Source organism: Peromyscus leucopus, chromosome 14 (assembly GCF_004664715.2).
Source record: "Peromyscus leucopus breed LL Stock chromosome 14, UCI_PerLeu_2.1, whole genome shotgun sequence".
Taxonomy (NCBI): domain Eukaryota; kingdom Metazoa; phylum Chordata; class Mammalia; order Rodentia; family Cricetidae; genus Peromyscus; species Peromyscus leucopus.
In genome coordinates, this window is record NC_051075.1 from 6402007 (window position 1) to 6419008 (window position 17002).

Genomic DNA, 17002 nt, shown 5'->3' on the forward strand with positions numbered 1-17002 from the left:
AGACTGACAACTGAATCTTTCACATTTGAGTTGATGCAGGTTGATTCTGTGCTACAGACAGCTTAAGAACACAGTTCAGAATAATTGCTACTATTTGGACTGAAAAATAATTGTTTCTTTTAAGACAATTATTTAGTAAAGATAACCAGTACACTTAAATATGGTGGTATTTTATTTGTACTGAAATGTGATTTTCATTGTATGTTAATAAATAGAGTTGCCTGGGGGTCAGAGCTATTAGAGCCATAGTAAGAGCATGGCGGTGGTGGCAGCGGAGGTGGCAGCGGTGGCGGCGCACACCTTTAATCCCAGCACTTGGTAGAAGACTTAGGTAGATCTTTGTGTGTTCAGGGATACAGCCAGCATTGGAGACATTCACCTTTAAGACCTGGAGGGCAGTATTTACAGGCAGTGATGAGGTAGTCATGTGTTTGGGTTTACAACCAATGAGAAGGCAGAACAGAAAGACTATTTAAAGACAGACACACAGGAAGTAGCTCTCTTTCGGGGAGGTAGAAGCACTGCAGGAGGTAAAATTTTAGCTCTGAGCTCTGACCTCTCAGCTTTCTCTTTTACATTGGTTCTGTGTTTCTTATTTTGATAAGACGGTTGGTTACATCTACACTTAAATTAGCTCCAGCTCATAAAAACTACACAATGATAATGTCTGGATGTGATAGACTCCTTTAACATGAGAAAGGTCTAGCTACTCAAACTAAGAATATTTTTTCTTATCTTTTTTATTGATTCTTTTCATTTATTTTAAATACTGACCACAGTTTCCCCTCCTTCCTCTACACCAGTTCCCTCCCTTGACCTCCCTTCTGCCTCCCTTCCCCATTCACTGCTCCTCTGTCTCCCTTCGGAAAGAGGCAGACCTCCCTCCCATGGGAGTCAGCAATGCATGGCATGTCAAGTTGAGGTAGGACCAAGCTCCTCCCCCTTCTCCCCACTCCTAACCCTACCACTGAATCCTGAGCAAGGCATTTCAGCATGGGGAATAGGTTCCCAATGATAGCAAGAATGTTTTACTACTTCATATATATCATTAAACTATTTAGAAATGATAATAGCATCCCCCTGATAATAAAATTTATGTATTCATTACTAAAGGTCCCAAAACTCTTCTGGAAGACTTTAGGTACTACCTGCCAGGGACGACATTAGCTAACTCAGATTGCTGTCACTTTGAGTAAATCTTATATATCAAGTAAGATGTGTGTGAGTGTGTGTGCGTGTGAGCACAAGTGTGCGTATGTATACCAAAAACATGTGTTATGTGTTTAGTACGTCTTTCTAATACACTTGATATCTGCTTTTTCTTAGTGCTGATTTGTGACTTTTCTCTTCTGTTTTTAGTTTTTATGGTGTTGGGAATTGGACCCAGCTCCTTACATACACTGTGTATCTAACACTTCTCCAGCCCCTACCACAGTGTTTATGCTGCCATTCATTACATTGGAACGTAATTCTTAGTAGTGATACCAGTATCTACCATGACAGTACAAAACAATTTTTCTAATCAGCTTTTAGCTTATGATATATTTTAGTAGAATAAGTAAGTTTAGGGATATCTAAATATACATATATCTTTTGATATACCTGATCATTTTTTTCTGGCTATATTAATCCACCTTTAATTACTAAATTAAAGTTACAATTTATAAAATGCTAGTTTCTTCTTTAAACCTATTTAGTCTTTAATCAATAAAATATGAACTGTATTATTCTCCTGGACCGTTGCCATGACAATCTCCGTTTGAACGTTCACTGCTTTTGTGGTTGGAGAGACCACCTTCTTTAACTGCAATTTTCAGTTGAAACTGAAACTGAACTGACTTTATATTTCACTGATTAAATGGGCTCATTGTATAGACATAGAATCTTCACAATTTATTTCTTCATTGATAATATAGTGTCTGATGAACTTTGTTCCTTTTACTTTTAGGAACTTCAATTTCCCTGTATTTATTTCTATATGTTCAAAGGTATTTTTCTTTTTAGATTTATTTAAGTAGGATTTTCTTGGGCAAGCCATATTGAAACTTTTATTTCTTCTTTTCTTTAATTTTTTTGACAGTGCAAGGGTAGTACCTAAAATATTTACTCACTAAAAGTAACTTTAATTTCATAATTTTTAGAATCTACCTACACATAAAAAAAGAAAACCTGAAGGAAATGATGATTGACTATGTGAGGATAAGAGAAAATAATACTGCTCAAATAGTTGTCCCAAGCTGGGCAGTGGTGGTGCATGCCTTTAATTCCAGCACTTGGGAAGCAGAACCAGGTGGAACTCTGTGAGTTTGAGGCCACCCTGGTCTGCAGAGCGAGATCCAGGACAAGCATCAAAACCACAGAGAGAAGCCCTGTCTTGAGAAAAAAAAAAAGTTGTCCCAAATTTGCACCTATTAAAGTAATTAACATACCAAACTAATCAACCAAAATTAAAAAAACAACAACAAAGATCCAGCGTTTGAGGCAGGATCTCACTGGCTTTCTTGCACATGTCATAGAGATTAGTAGTTTTTAGGTTGCAGTCTGAGATCCATTTGCTTCTTGGGAGCCTCACTGAGCCCTTTAGGAAAAGTGAACCCACAGAGTATGAAGAAGAGAATTCCTCACTTGCATCCATCATAACAGCTCTGCTTCTAACTTAGACTTTACACAGTTAGGTCCTGTAATGAGAGGGTTTGGAAGAAAAAAGTTTCTGATAGTATCTGGAAGGCACTGCTTGTTAAGGTTTTCCATATTTTATTTTTATAGAGTTTTATTTTAATAAATTTTATATAAATCACAAGGAAGCCATTCTAGACTTAGGAAGCAATTCAATTAAAGCATATCATGTGTATATTCAATATGTGGATGCAGCAGATTATTTCAGAAGATGTTAATTCTTAACCTCTTCTTAATTCAATTAACCTTCAATTCTTAAATTCTTATTATTTGAAGGGCGTTTTATTTCATTTCTGTAATTAAGATTTTCACATTGTATTAAATGTAGGGCAGAGTTAGTCCCCCAGATACTATTCTACTAAACTTCTGTTGTTTAATGGAGTATTCATTACTGTTAAACCAAAGTTTAGATCCATAAAAACTCAAAATCAAAAATAGTCAATAGTATTATAAATTTATACCAAAATACTATAGGAAAGCAATGGCTCATAGTTTCTTCCTCACACTTTCATAGCTCTTGGTGTATTTGTTATGTTCCAATATGAATTTTAATGTATTTGCTCCTTGTCAGTCATCCCAAATTCTAAGTTTTACTTTTTTATTTTTATTATAATCTCATTTTGAAAGAACTAGAAAACTCAAGTGAGATACATGTGACCTGGGGCTGTTTGCAGGAGCTTGAAGTACAAGCAGAAGGACCCGGGTTCAATCCCTAACAGGCAGGTGTAAACACCCACTGCAATGGCATGTACTTGTAACGGTAACTCTGGGAGCTAGAGACAAGAAGATCCTTGGGCTTGCTGGTCAACCTGGCTGCTTGATTGTGAGCTCCAGGCTGAGAGAGAGACCCTGTCCCATAAAATAAGGTAGAGAGCAAGTAAAGAAGACACTAGGTATTTTCCTCTGGCTTATCGACACACACGCACATGCACGCACACATCAGCACACACAAGTACACACATAGACACAGACAGCCACATACACAAATATGTGGAAAATAAGTATATGAACATTTTATTTAAAATACTGAAATAACATTTTACATTAATACATATTTCTTTTAGTTTAGTGTCTATATCTGTGCATTAGACAGGACTTCTTAAAATGTTAGTGTTAACTGGAATACAGTATAATGAAGAAATATAAGTAAATATGAATAAATACAATGTAATATATATAAGCATTTTCTTACAGGGCTTGTTTTAGACAGAATATAGCTTCTTTTTCATACAGAATTTGTACCTGTAGATTGATGATAATGATGCTCCCAAGTACTTTCATGCTAATATTCTCTGATATAATACATCACACAACTTGCTTGCTTAATTACATATAGAGTATATAATTTAGTGAAGCATGATCCTAGTTAGTCTTATCATTAAAAACCAGGAGTTAAATATCAGGATAATAACCTGGAAGATCAGAGAAGCAGGGGAGCAGCCACTAGTGACTTTTTACCTCTCCAGATCCTCCAACTGAAAGGGGCCAAGATCCTGCCTCTGCCCTCCCTGCCTTATCACTTCCTGTTTCCACCTTCCGAGTGCTGGGATTAAAAGTGTGAGCCACCACTGCCTGGCCTCTATGGTTAATTAGTGGCTAGCTCCACCCTCTGGTCTCCAGGCAAGCTTTATTTGTCAGAACACAAACAAAATATCACACAACAATTTAGTAAATAATTGAAATGTTACAAGTGAACAATTTTACTTTAGGTAGGAAATCTAGACACAAAATTTTAATTAGCTTGGCTATAATCCAATGTCAGTAATTGAGAAGACACTACATGGGAAGTATCTCTACAGATCATACTACAAACCATCACAGGATGTATGATACTAATTGAATATAAGAATCATATTGGACATGAATTACTCTGATTTACATAACTAAAAATTGATCTAACAACTCACCTGTAAATGGCTTATAGACAAAATCCCCAAATGAACCCAAATATCATCGCACATATGGAATGTAACTGTTTTGATTTCAATGGAAGTAGAAATGAGCCTCTACTTTAGAGCAGAAAACCACATTTACATTACTCCTGAAACTCACAAAGCTAAGATTCTTGAAGCTAGAGCAAGTTAAAATGTCTTTGTGGCTGTAGTTGTAGCCACATGTTGCTGATGAGATCAGAAACTACAAAGTAGCCCAAAGATGAAGCCTATAGACCTCATGCTCTGTTGAGTGTGTTTACTGAGTACTTTGCATGGACAACTGCACTAGAAAATGCAATTAGAAGATTCAAGAAGGCTTAAGAAATGTATTTTAACAGTGTAAGCTTTGTGAATTAGAAGTGAATTTGAGTTGGTCAAAGCCTACTTTAAGGAGACATCTGTGGTTCACCAGGTAGTGTATACTCCAGAATATTTTCCAGGCCATTTGCAAGTATGCACAAATTGTTTGGTCTGTGGAGTGGTGAACAGAAATGATACTTATCCCCTTTAGATTAAAATGTAAAAGCCCAGGTATGTGACCCTCCATTTCTCTTACCCTGCTGGGGAATCTTGCAGACTCTTGCTGAGATGACTAATCCACAATATCTATAGTTGCCGAGAGAGTCAGCCATAATGCCCCAGAATTTGGAAGAGTAAAAATATAAGCATTTCTTGAAGCAATAAGATGTGGAAGTTAACTGACTGTGACAGCATTGTCCACAGCACTCTGAAAATACACCTGGCTGGCCTTCCTTCACAAGGCCACTGCCAAACAAACTCTTTCAAGCATATCAACAGTTAATTAACAGTGATGCTTCTGATGCACAGAGGGATAACTGGATGTCTTCAGCTAGGATGCTTTTCTGTTCCAGGAATTCCCTCTGACTATTTGAGATCTTCAAGGCAGGTTTCCAGGTGTGGTCCCACACTGGGAAGCTCCAATCGTGGGGTCAAAGAGGATCAACTTACAGAGCGATTTCAGGTCTTACATCATTTTGACAGATCTGTATGTAATTTGGTACCTATTTGCAAAGAAGGAAATAAGTAAGGTAAAAATTCAATAGACACTCACTCTCTAGCTCAGCACCGTGGAATGTATGGTGTCAGCTACACAGGCCATTTGAAAGATAGCAATAGCTACACAAGTACAGTAAAATGAAAGTAATTTAATTTTAATGATATATTTTCATTAGCTTAAATTAATGGCATCCATCAATGACCACTTTACCATGCCATCAGTGTAAAGGGTTATCAATTGAACAAGAAATCTTTGAAATTTGGGATGCATTTAATCTTATAGCCAGTCTTCCTTTACAATACCAAATTCCCAGTGCTCAATCCCCACACGAGACTCTATTTGACAGTGCAGCTCAAGGTGCAACTAAGTTTATTCAACATTTGCTGAACTTATGTTGCACATCATGATAAGCAAACACAACATTATTAGATTCCCTTATGATAGTATTAATTTGTGTTGAAATCAATATAGCTACAAAATGAGAAATTGATAGAGCTAAGATCCAAACAAATTCTTAGTCCTACCCCTTAAGATGGAAGAAAGCTCTAAGCAAGAGTGTGTCATGAGACTCAATGTACTTCAAGAAGTGGGAATGAAGCCCTGGAATAAATTTGTAATATTGGTGATAGAAAAAAGATAGATAATGAGTATGAAAGAGGTTCAATAGAGAATGCTCTTTTCTTATGTTTTCAATGGGAAAAGGAGACATATAGACTTGTTAATGTGGGCTCTTTTTTTCAACTTGAGAGTGATATGGGTCTTTGTCACCTGAGACTAGTATCTTGCAAATTTTTGCACTGAAATTGCTAGTAAACTGTTTTATTTTAGTCATTACATATCATATCTGACACATATGATAGATAATAATGATTTACAAACTGCTGTTGAAGTTAAAAAGGTGTTGCATAACACACATGGATCTATATCAGCAATATTTAATGCTATTGAAGAAAGAAAAATGACAGCTAACAACAAACTCAAGGCCTAAAATATGTGGCATTCAGTCTTCTAAGGACTTCTTCATATTTTCACACATAAAACAGTCTTGACGTTACAATGATCTACAGGTATTTGGTTGTCTTTGTATCTGGATTCTAAGTGTGAATTATCTAATGTAGCAGTGTACTCTACAACTGTGTGTGAAATACTTTGGTGGGTATGATGTTAATCTTCAAAAGGACTTGGCTTTTGACTCCGATGAAATCACATCAGGGATTGTGGTAGAATACAAGAGCTGACTCAGAATAGAACTTGTAGCTTTGAAGTATCTCACTGATGTGATTTGATCCCCGGGCAAAGACCTGCACAATGGGCACCATTGGAGTCTTCTGTCATCTACATGCTGAGGAGTTTTCATTTAATATATATGTCCTTTTATGTAGCACATACGGATCTTGATTTTGATTATAGCTTCTTATACTTATGGTTAAAAATGACTGGTAATCATTATTCCAGAGAAATACCTTTTCCTGGGTACCTTATTTAACCTATGTGTCTGCTGAGGTAGGCTTGGAATTTGGGAATGATCTAAGCTTCAGATAACTAACTCAGATAGTGACAGTTGTTGAAATTTTGTTTATTCCTTTTCATATACTATTATACCAACAAAGCAAAATTCATCCTCTAAAAACAAATTAAATTTTGAATGTAAACATTTAATAACAATGAGTTTGAATCCACCAATTTATAAAATGGAGAGTGATCATTCAGAACTACAGTTTTCTGTAGCTTATACATGACTAAGCACTGGTCATGACTATCTAAATGTCTCACTGTATTCATGTGATCATTTGAAACAGTCTCAGAATAGGAATATTTAATCATTATTATGTCTATCAAGTGTGTGTGTGTGTGTGTGTGTGTGTGTGTGTGTGTGTGTGTAAGAGAGAGGGAGAGAGAGAGAGACGATTAAATATAAAACTTGCTAATTAATTTTTAATCTAAGTTAATGAAGACATATACTTAGGGATTTTATCATTGATATATATATATATATATATCTTATGACTTTATATTCATATTAAAAACAAAGCTGTTCTCCATATAGTTAAGTTTATTTCACTCTTCAGTTTGTGAGCTGCTCAGCACACTGCTGTCTGTTTTTCAGTCTCTACTGACCCTCCACAGGCCACCTTACACGGAAGGGATGGGTGGTCATTTTATCATTTTCATTCTTGTTTGAGATCATTTTAATTTGGAAATGGATTCAAACAAAATACTTCCTATCATTTATGAAAGTAATTTCAAAGATCTAATACCAAGCAAAGAACTGGCCTTAAAGTTTTAGAAATTGTTACATGAGAAGTCTTATTACTTGGCTTTTAGTTTCCACTTTGTTTGGATCATGAATAATCAACCTTCTGTTTTATGCCTATAAATAAAAATCATGGCATCTATGGAGACCAGTTGACTTGAGGTATTGAGTCTCTTCATATACACTTGGAGTGTGTATTAAATATCTTAGGGAAACTATGTTAATACAGCTAAAGCAGAGGTTTCAGTGATTCAGATCATGAACCATGCTCAAAATGGAAAAATAACTTTAAGAATAAAATGGTCTACAAATTGATGAAGTATAGAATTTACACAGTTTCTACACAGGAGAATAACCCACATCAGTGCCAAAACGGCATCAGTTTTGCCAAACTCTTAAAAATGGAAAGCTCAGAACAGGACTAAGGCATTCCAGCCTTAGGTTTCAATAGAATTTTTGTTTTTGGAGATTTATGAACTTATTCTTAATTCAGTACATTTTAAGATGCACAGCATTACCTTTATTATGCAGGAGGAATAAAAGTTCAGTTCTCTCAAACTGTGCATTATTAGTTAATGATAAATGACATACAGTGCAATGTATAGCATTTTATTCTAGAACTATCTTGCACTAATGGCCTTATGCATCTATATTTAGGTATGAAAAGAAGGCATTTTTTAACTATAAGATTTTTAAGTGTCTCCATTTGTTGACAAAATAACATAGATGATGAATGGAGATGAAATATAGACAAAGATAATTATTTCTCATTTTTATTATTATAAGTTAACTGTCAACAACTCTAGTTTTAAGACAAATGTACAAAAGATATTCTAGTTTGAAGCTTTTTGAAATCTAGGAGCCAGTTAAGATCTTCCCAATTTTAATGCTGTCCAGAAATGAAGGCAGAAAGCCCCATAAATTTCATAAACTATGTAAGTGTGGAAAGTGATTGGAATCATGGCTGAGACTGATCAAATATGTTTTGAACTATTAACAAAATATATTTTAAGTTTAACTCTATTAATCATGATCTTTATTTCATGCTGTCTTTCAGAATATTACCCTTTCAAATGTTTTACTTTTCAAATACATAAATTTTCAAATATGTCTCATCTACAAATATATTTCAAATATGTTTCAAATATATGTGTATATTTTAAATATGTCACAGATATATGCATATATATGTATATTTCTATATATGTATGGCTCATGGTTTTAGGCAGAGATATACTTTTTGTTTGTCACAATTTGATTTACAATATGGTATGTGAATTGAGGAGAACTACCAATTTCTGAAAGAAATCATAAATCTAAATATAAAAACAGAAACTAAAAAAGTAGAATGTGTTCGATAATACTTAACACTTCAGAGGTATGGTTTAAGTATTTTTTATTCTATTATTTGTGAAAATATAACAAGTTTTTATTATTATAAAAGTGTCAATAGAATAAGATAAAAATGCTTACATTTTAATGATCTGGAAAAAGCATAGATATAGCACATCTGTTTCTTAAATTTTATAATACTTAATACCTGGACAAAGGTAATTCTGTAGTTAATTGAAATAGAGAATGTAATAAATCATTTAAGCTGCCATTAAATGCTTAGTATATTTGAATATAGTTGTTAAATCTGTGTTTTCAAAGCAACCAACTGCAGGACATAACTGCATTTCTTGGGGAGATGCAGTACCAATGGCATTCCTATAAGCAATAAGTTTCAGAGATAATCCCAAGTTCAGTCATCTAAGCCTAAGACATTACATGTATCATGCACAATGCAAAGAGGAAATTTCTTGGATTTAATGTTAATTCTCATCATCCCTCAAATGTATGACAACTTTTGAGTCACCGTGTATCTTAAAATAAAATTTAAACATTAAATAAGATCAATCTCAATTTAGATAAAAGACTAATTTTTTTTAAAAAAAACTGCCTTTATTGTTGAATTTCACTTTATTAGTCAGACAGCTTTAAGGCATGTAATGAATGTTTAAATAGTTATGGTTATAAATCCCCACAAGAGCTAAACATTTTCCTACACTCTGTAATGCACTATTTGATATTAAACCCCTATATTTGACATTTATGCTAACATAACAGGATTTTTTTTTCTTTTCTTGGAATACTGAAGTGCATGTTTATGAAGGATAAATATTAGAGCTCAAATGACACTGATATCTTAATAATAAGAATTTTCACAATTCACCTTGTTATTGAAAGTCATATTAATCTTTGGATTTTTTTAAGTGCACATATTCAGACAGCTCCTAGAAAAAGTACTGTTGATTTTTTTCCCCTGGTGTCTCTTTTCTTCATTAAAAAACAAGCACGGCCTAGAATATAAATATAAAAATTCTGTATCATTATAAATATTCTAAAAAGGGGAAGTTTTTTAAAGTGTGGAATGGTTAGTAATATTTAAGCATTATGAAACTTCAATAGCCACATTCAATTTTGAAAGCAGCAAGACTTTGCTCCTTTTGAGTTTAAGCACCCTGCCCTTTCCCAAGACATTCTGCCTGTTCTATGCTTTATACCAGAAATCTGAACTTCTTCAGTTTTAGGAGATTTAATGTTCTGTGCCTTCAATTTCAAAGATCTTTCTTGTTAGTGTCCTTTGGAAGCAAGTCCCTCCTTTACTAGCTTTTTTATTTTCACTCTTCTTTCCCAGATTGCTGTCCTCACCTTTCCAGAGGCTAACTGACTGCTGAGGCAGGTTGTAGAGGAATTTCCGGATATACTGTTCACATCTGATGGAGTGAATGAGAAAAAAGCCAGTACAGCCACTGGGCGGGCTCACAAAATGCCAGCCTCTATGAAGATAGAAACATCGCTCTTGCTAGTGACTCTTACCTGCTAGTTAACACCCTAGTTAAATGCAACTATTCATTTATGAACAAAGCTGAAGAGACATGGATAGCTTTTGTTAGCCACTGTCTATACATGAAGTCTGTTCTTGTCAGGCCTGTCTGACATTTCCTACACCGCTTCTAGTTGAACGATCTTGCACTCTGCAAATATTTTCATTATCTTTATTGGACTAATTGCTCAAATTCCAATCTGAATACAACCTAATGCTTTCAGAACCCAGGATCAACTGAGATGCTAAGGGAGTATAGGAAGGAAATAGATCGTTGCACCTTGTACTTCCACATTTAGTATCAAAGCGCATATTGAAACCATAAAAAGAAGAGGAAAAAAATCAAAATATATTCTGATCATATAGGAGAGATGGACTTCCCGCCCTCTTTTTTAATTCTTAAAGAACCAAGGGTGTGGGCAGTGGCAGAAGAAATACTCTTAAAATCTAAGTCCTGCCAGTACCTAAAGCTCTTAGCGGCCACGCACCCCAAGAATACTCAGTGCCCCTCCTTAGGACTAGATTCCCAAATTACAGGCGAAGAACCTTACCGTCAAAGACTTGCTGTAGGCTCCAGCTCAGCCTGAGACTGAAAAGTTGAGCAGCTGGTGAACAAAAGTTTTAGCTTCTTTTTCCCCCCCTAACGAAGTCTGCAAAACTAATTTCCCTCAAAATAGGGCTCAATTTCCGTTAAAGAAAGCAGCGCTTACAAATCTTCGAATTCCTGATCAGCCCCCACTCCACCGCATCCTAAGAAGTGAAAAACAATTCGACTTTTCACACGGATGTGAAGGTTTGTTTGGAAGTCGCCCTTCTGGAGAACCTCTTAAAACAAAGGGCAGCAGACTAATGTCAGATGGACCGCCGCCGAAGGAAGGGTTCTGCTTTGGGGACACCCCTCCAAAATTAATCAATACCTTTTCCTAATTTAAACCAGATGTCTAGTTCAGGTTGCTGTACTCATTAATCTCATTAGCAATTTCAAAGACTTGGCCATCATCTTCTGGTCACTCAGACAATGAACATGTGGCAGTTAACTGTATTGGCAGTTCAGTTCAGAGCACTGAACAAGGAGCACACACTACAGATGTCCTCCTGGTAGACACTTCCCAGACAGGACCCGACTTGCCTGTAGCTCATTCCTCAAAGCTTGTTGTGGGTGAACGACAGGACCCCCAGTAGACCCTGTGTGGCCAAGCTAATGGCTGTGCCAAATCCCAGCCCCGGCTCTCACAAATTCACCGGTGGCAACTTGTGCAGTTCATTTCCAGGAGCACAGACTGTAGGCTGGGGGCACTGAGCCGTCCTAGCAGAGTGAACTGGGGAATGTTAAGTGTGGTATCTGCTTCAAACAGAAAAGCGGCGAGGAACTGAAAGGATGCAAGCGGCACCTCGGTGAGAGAAAGAGAGGGCGCGTTTCAGGACGGACAAGAGGGGCTGTGAATTGGCTCCTGAAGGGTTACACTATGGTGAGGCTGGACGCTACACATTTCATTTGACACTGGATCAGATTATTCCTGACCTAGGAAAACTTTCTGGTGAGCGAATGCGAGCTGGACCAGTAAAGAGAGGTGGGAGGAGGGTCGGAAAAGAGAGGACAAGGACACCACTAGGAGCGGCACGTGTGTGATGCCAGGGAGTCAGAACCTGCATCCATTTCTGCTTCACGCTTTCCATCGACTCACCTACGGGTACCTCTCTTTTCCGCACACAGAGCAGCTCTGTGCTATAAACCTCCAACCTGGCGTCAGTTTTTTAACAGTCCGTCCTCAGAGACCAAAAAGGGAAATACCATGATGTGCCTAGGGCGCGGGAACTGCGAGTCTGGGAGTTTGAAAAGCGAGACTGCTTCCGCTGCTCTTCCCCTTCTCTTGAACTCTGCTTAAGTTCTCTGTGGTCTGCAAGGTCAGGGAGCAGTCCTGGAGCGCCTGCAGGTGACCACCACCCCTACCAAACCAAGCTTTGACAAATCTCAGTTCAAAGAATGGTGAGCCGAGCCGCGGTCAGGGGCTCAGGGAGGCTGGGTGCTGGCTTAGCCAGACCCCGAGTGGTTGCACGCAGGGCCATTGGGAGCCTATGGGACAGATCGCCTTGGCCCGGCTGACTGAGTCTCTGGGCGCTGCCCTGGCTGTGTGGAAGCTCCCAGGATCCGGCAGGCGTGAAGCAGCCGCTCCTGCCCTGCCAGCAATTGGAAACTGGAAATGAGAGAGCATGACTGAGCGGGAGTTTTGGAGGGAGTTTGCATGTGGTCAGCTCTGGGCTCCTAAGCCAGCCCCCAGCTCACATTACACTCTATTTATAACCTCTCCGAGCCATTTCCCCCATGAAAGCAGTTCTCTGGGACCACCTTCTTTTGGCTTCCACCTCTCCCACACTTGACATCTGAGCAGCTGCGAGGGAAGCTCCTCCAGGTCCCAGTGTTTATATGTGCAGGAGACTGGCCGCTAAGGTTTAGGACTGGGATTAGCCAGCTCTGCTCAAACGCGCGACTCATACGGAGTGTGTGTGTGCGTGTGTTGGGAGAAAGAGTTCTAGGACTTTCAGTGAAAAGTGACAGAGCTTGGTGGTCTTTGGGACCATCCTGAAGTCTTCTGCCTGCAAGTCCAGACGTGCATGCCATGGAACACCCCCTCTTTGGCTGCCTGCGCAGCCCCCACGCCACCGCGCAAGGCTTGCACCCTTTCTCGCAGTCTTCTCTGGCCCTCCATGGAAGATCTGACCACATGTCCTACCCCGAACTCTCCACATCTTCCTCGTCTTGCATAATCGCGGGATACCCCAACGAGGAGAGCATGTTTGCCAGCCAGCATCACAGGGGGCACCACCACCACCACCACCACCACCATCACCACCACCAGCAGCAGCAGCACCAGGCTCTTCAGAGCAACTGGCACCTCCCGCAGATGTCCTCCCCGCCGAGCGCGGCCCGGCACAGCCTGTGCCTGCAGCCCGACTCGGGAGGGCCTCCCGAGCTGGGGAGCAGCCCTCCGGTCCTGTGTTCCAACTCCTCCAGCCTGGGCTCCAGCACCCCGACCGGAGCCGCGTGCGCACCCGGGGACTATGGCCGCCAAGCGCTGTCACCCGCGGAGGTGGAAAAGAGAGGCGGCGGCAAGAGGAAAAGCGACAGCTCAGGTGAGTGCCCGCAGAGCACCCCCAGGGAGAGTGTGCCCTGGGCTGGGAAGGGGCCGGGAGATGCCGGAAGGCTCTGGCAGGCAAACCGCGCAACACCTAGCCCTTCCAGGCCCGGTGGCCGAATCCGTCCTTGCAGCTTCGGCCCGCCGGCCGTGTAATTGGGGGAACACGTGTTTCGCTTAGGTTAATATATCTACATCCAGACCTTCAAAGCCCTCCAAGATCGCAAACTAGTTTTCCAGAGGTGGTGAAAAAAGAGCGAGTGACAGTATGCGAAATCGGTTAAGGAGCGTGGCGGTCCATCCACGCGCTGGGAGGGGTGTGAGCCTTGGGATGCTGCATCCGCTCCGAATGCGTGCGTGTGTACGTGCGTGCGCTTCTTCTTGACTTTTGCCTTACAAATTCCCAACTCCGAACAGCTCGATTTTTCCCATTCTTAACTGCATTTCTAGATCATTGCGCAATATCTTGAACTTTAACTGGGATTTGACAAAATACTCGGGAAAAAAAAAAAACATTTTTTTTAACGTTTTGCTTCCAGAGTTCCTTAAATAGCACTCTACTTAAAATAATAATAATTTTTAAAATCCTTCTATTTATTTGGCGAAAAAGGCATTATCTAGGAATCTAGAAGTATTTAAGGAATACATCCAAACATTGTGAATTAGCAAATGAGGATTTGAAGAAAGATCATTCCTCATAGTAGATTAGAATCATGGGGTGCTAACCTAGGAAAAAACAAACAAAACAAAACAAAACAAAACAAAACAAAAACCCTGAACTTCGAAAGTGGAAAATAAAAGCGGAGTTTTGAGACGCACTGGAGAGCTCAGAGCCCCTCTGACAGTGCTGGAAGCAACCGCGCTAGGGTGAGCAGACAAGGTGTGGGTTACTTGAGCGGCCCAATCAAAGGAGAGTCTCCCCCCTGGATTCAAGGACCTGGAAGGTCAGTAGCCAGTGCATTGTGGTAGTCCAGGGAAACTGGAAGTTTCCAGGCAGCGCATCAAAACCTGTAGCTATATTTCTCATTATTAAGATGTTTCTCTTCTGCTCCTTCTCCTCCTCTGCCAGGTGTTTTGCAGTGTACGACAGTAACTGCTGTGTATTTTATATCATGTTAAATGATGACAGAAACTTTTCTCAGCCTCGCTGTGGGGTGACCCTTCCTTTCCAACCTCGAGGATGAACCTTTATTTTGCGAGGGCCAGGGTGAATGTGGACTTTTAATGCTCCACAGTGATTAGTTACGTCTAAGAAAGTTAGCACTGTCATTCATTTTTAGTGGTAATCGCTAACGCGATCTGAAATCCTAAGCTATTGAAAAGATTCCTGAGAAGGCATCTTAGGATGCACTGGGGTTCCTCAGGCAGGGCATTTATGATCAAGAATGCTTGGAAGGCCTAACAGGTTGGCAGCTACCTCAGCAAGAGCCAGAAGCCCCAACTTGATTCTCCTTCCACAAGGGAAACCGTGGCCTGCTTCTTAGCTGAACCAATGCCCCAAAGATTACGGCACACGAAGGAATTTTTGTTCAGGCACAACTTATTTTTAGTTGGGAAAACAGGGAGAGTAAAACTAAGAAAATTTATTTCCTTAAGTTATTTTAATAAAAACTGTCTTAAAATTGACTAATAGTTGTTTCCATCACCTCTATCAGGGGAAATAACCACACAGCAAAGTGAAGCTTGTTTTCATGCTGTGAATCTCATTTTAGAACACAGAAACAAGCAAACAGAATAAAAAATGTGTAAACCCCATGATGTATCAATAGGCTACAAGAATGGGAAGTACAATCATTAGCAAGGATAATGTCACTGGGGTCCACTTAGAACCAACGTTCCCATTGACAGACCATCATGGTCAAGCATCAGTTGTCTTGGTATACTTATTGAATAAAATTCATGTGTTCAGGCTCTGAGTTGATATCGATTAGATCATAGGTAAGCTTAACTCAAAGCCATCTAAGTCCTATTTCAATTTATACAGTGAACATTCAATTCAAGGTTATTTCATACTATTCTAGAAACATTTTTGACTAACCAGAGAGTAAAATAACATAGAAAATAGTTATAATACTATTTTGTTATCAACACATAAGCCTTATTTGGCACAGCTTGATTATTTCAACATACCTCCATAATTAATAAATGTCCAATAAATTATATTGGACAATCTGAGATTTATGAGTACATTAGATAAATATTACATTATGCATAGTAGCACCAGTTTATATATTTAGACATTTTACAATCACTGAGTATTTACAGTTGAGAGTATATGCAGTGTTCCACTCAAAGGCATTGTTGGGACCAAGTCTTCATATACCTGTTGCTAATACCAGTGCATGTGTGATAATTACACTAATTTATAATAAAAATTTAAACACCAGGAAATAGTGTTAAACAACCAAATTGTGTATAAACCTTACATTTTTATCATAGTAAAGAATCCAATGATTTCAATATATAACACTGTCCAGTATTTCTGTCCCGAAAACAAGTTTGAAAACACACTTATATAAACCCCTAAAGCTTCCCAATATAAAAGTCAATATTTATAGACATTATTCTTCCATTGTAGTTAACTAACAATTAAAATGACCAATTTTAATAGAAAATTATGACATTGTCATTTTTTGTGCTTAACCTTTTTTTAACTTTGAGCCAGCTCCCCTTTCCAGCAATGTTAGTAAAGCCAACATCTGCCACTCCTTCAAAGGGACTCTTAAAGTTCAAAACTTTACAACTGTGCTTAAAACAATCAGTACAAACCAGGTGATTGGGAAAATGTCTATAAATACTGAGAACTTTTTGGCTTCAATTATACCAAGCGGTATAGTAGCGGGCATGAATTGTTCAAGTTTGTTAAAATAGCTGCGCTCTCTTAATCTAAGCAGCTTTTATGCAGTTAATAGATACCATTAATCTGTACATATTCTCTATTCAGTTTAGTTTAGTGAAAATAAGGACTCCTTTTATTTTAAGGCATAATTCTATAACTATATTCCTTTCAAAAATATAATGAATAATTTGGGAATGTAGAATTTATTAGGTTTTGAATCATATTAGATTTTTTTAAATTACAAATTGCTATTATAGCACAACATATTTTGTTCTGAA

General features: G+C 38.5%; 1 protein-coding gene and 1 long non-coding RNA gene across 2 annotated transcripts in view; one reads left to right on the top strand and one right to left on the bottom strand.

Moving 5' to 3' along the window:
• Nucleotides 1–4265: 4265 nt before the first annotated feature.
• Nucleotides 4266–11873, bottom strand: LOC114699371. Its single transcript, XR_003735516.2, has 3 exons — nucleotides 11303–11873; nucleotides 10098–10224; nucleotides 4266–5632 (listed from the first exon to the last, which is right to left on the bottom strand). It is a non-coding gene; the product is annotated as an uncharacterized LOC114699371 (long non-coding RNA).
• A 1120-nt stretch (nucleotides 11874–12993) lies between these two features.
• The window catches only part of Meox2 (mesenchyme homeobox 2), a 60315-nt gene continuing 56306 nt past the window's right edge, over nucleotides 12994–17002 (top strand). The window contains exon 1 of the mRNA XM_028878412.2: nucleotides 12994–13883. Coding sequence (XP_028734245.1) covers nucleotides 13370–13883 — 514 coding nt within the window. The 5' untranslated portion in view covers nucleotides 12994–13369. The remainder of the gene's footprint in view (nucleotides 13884–17002) is intronic.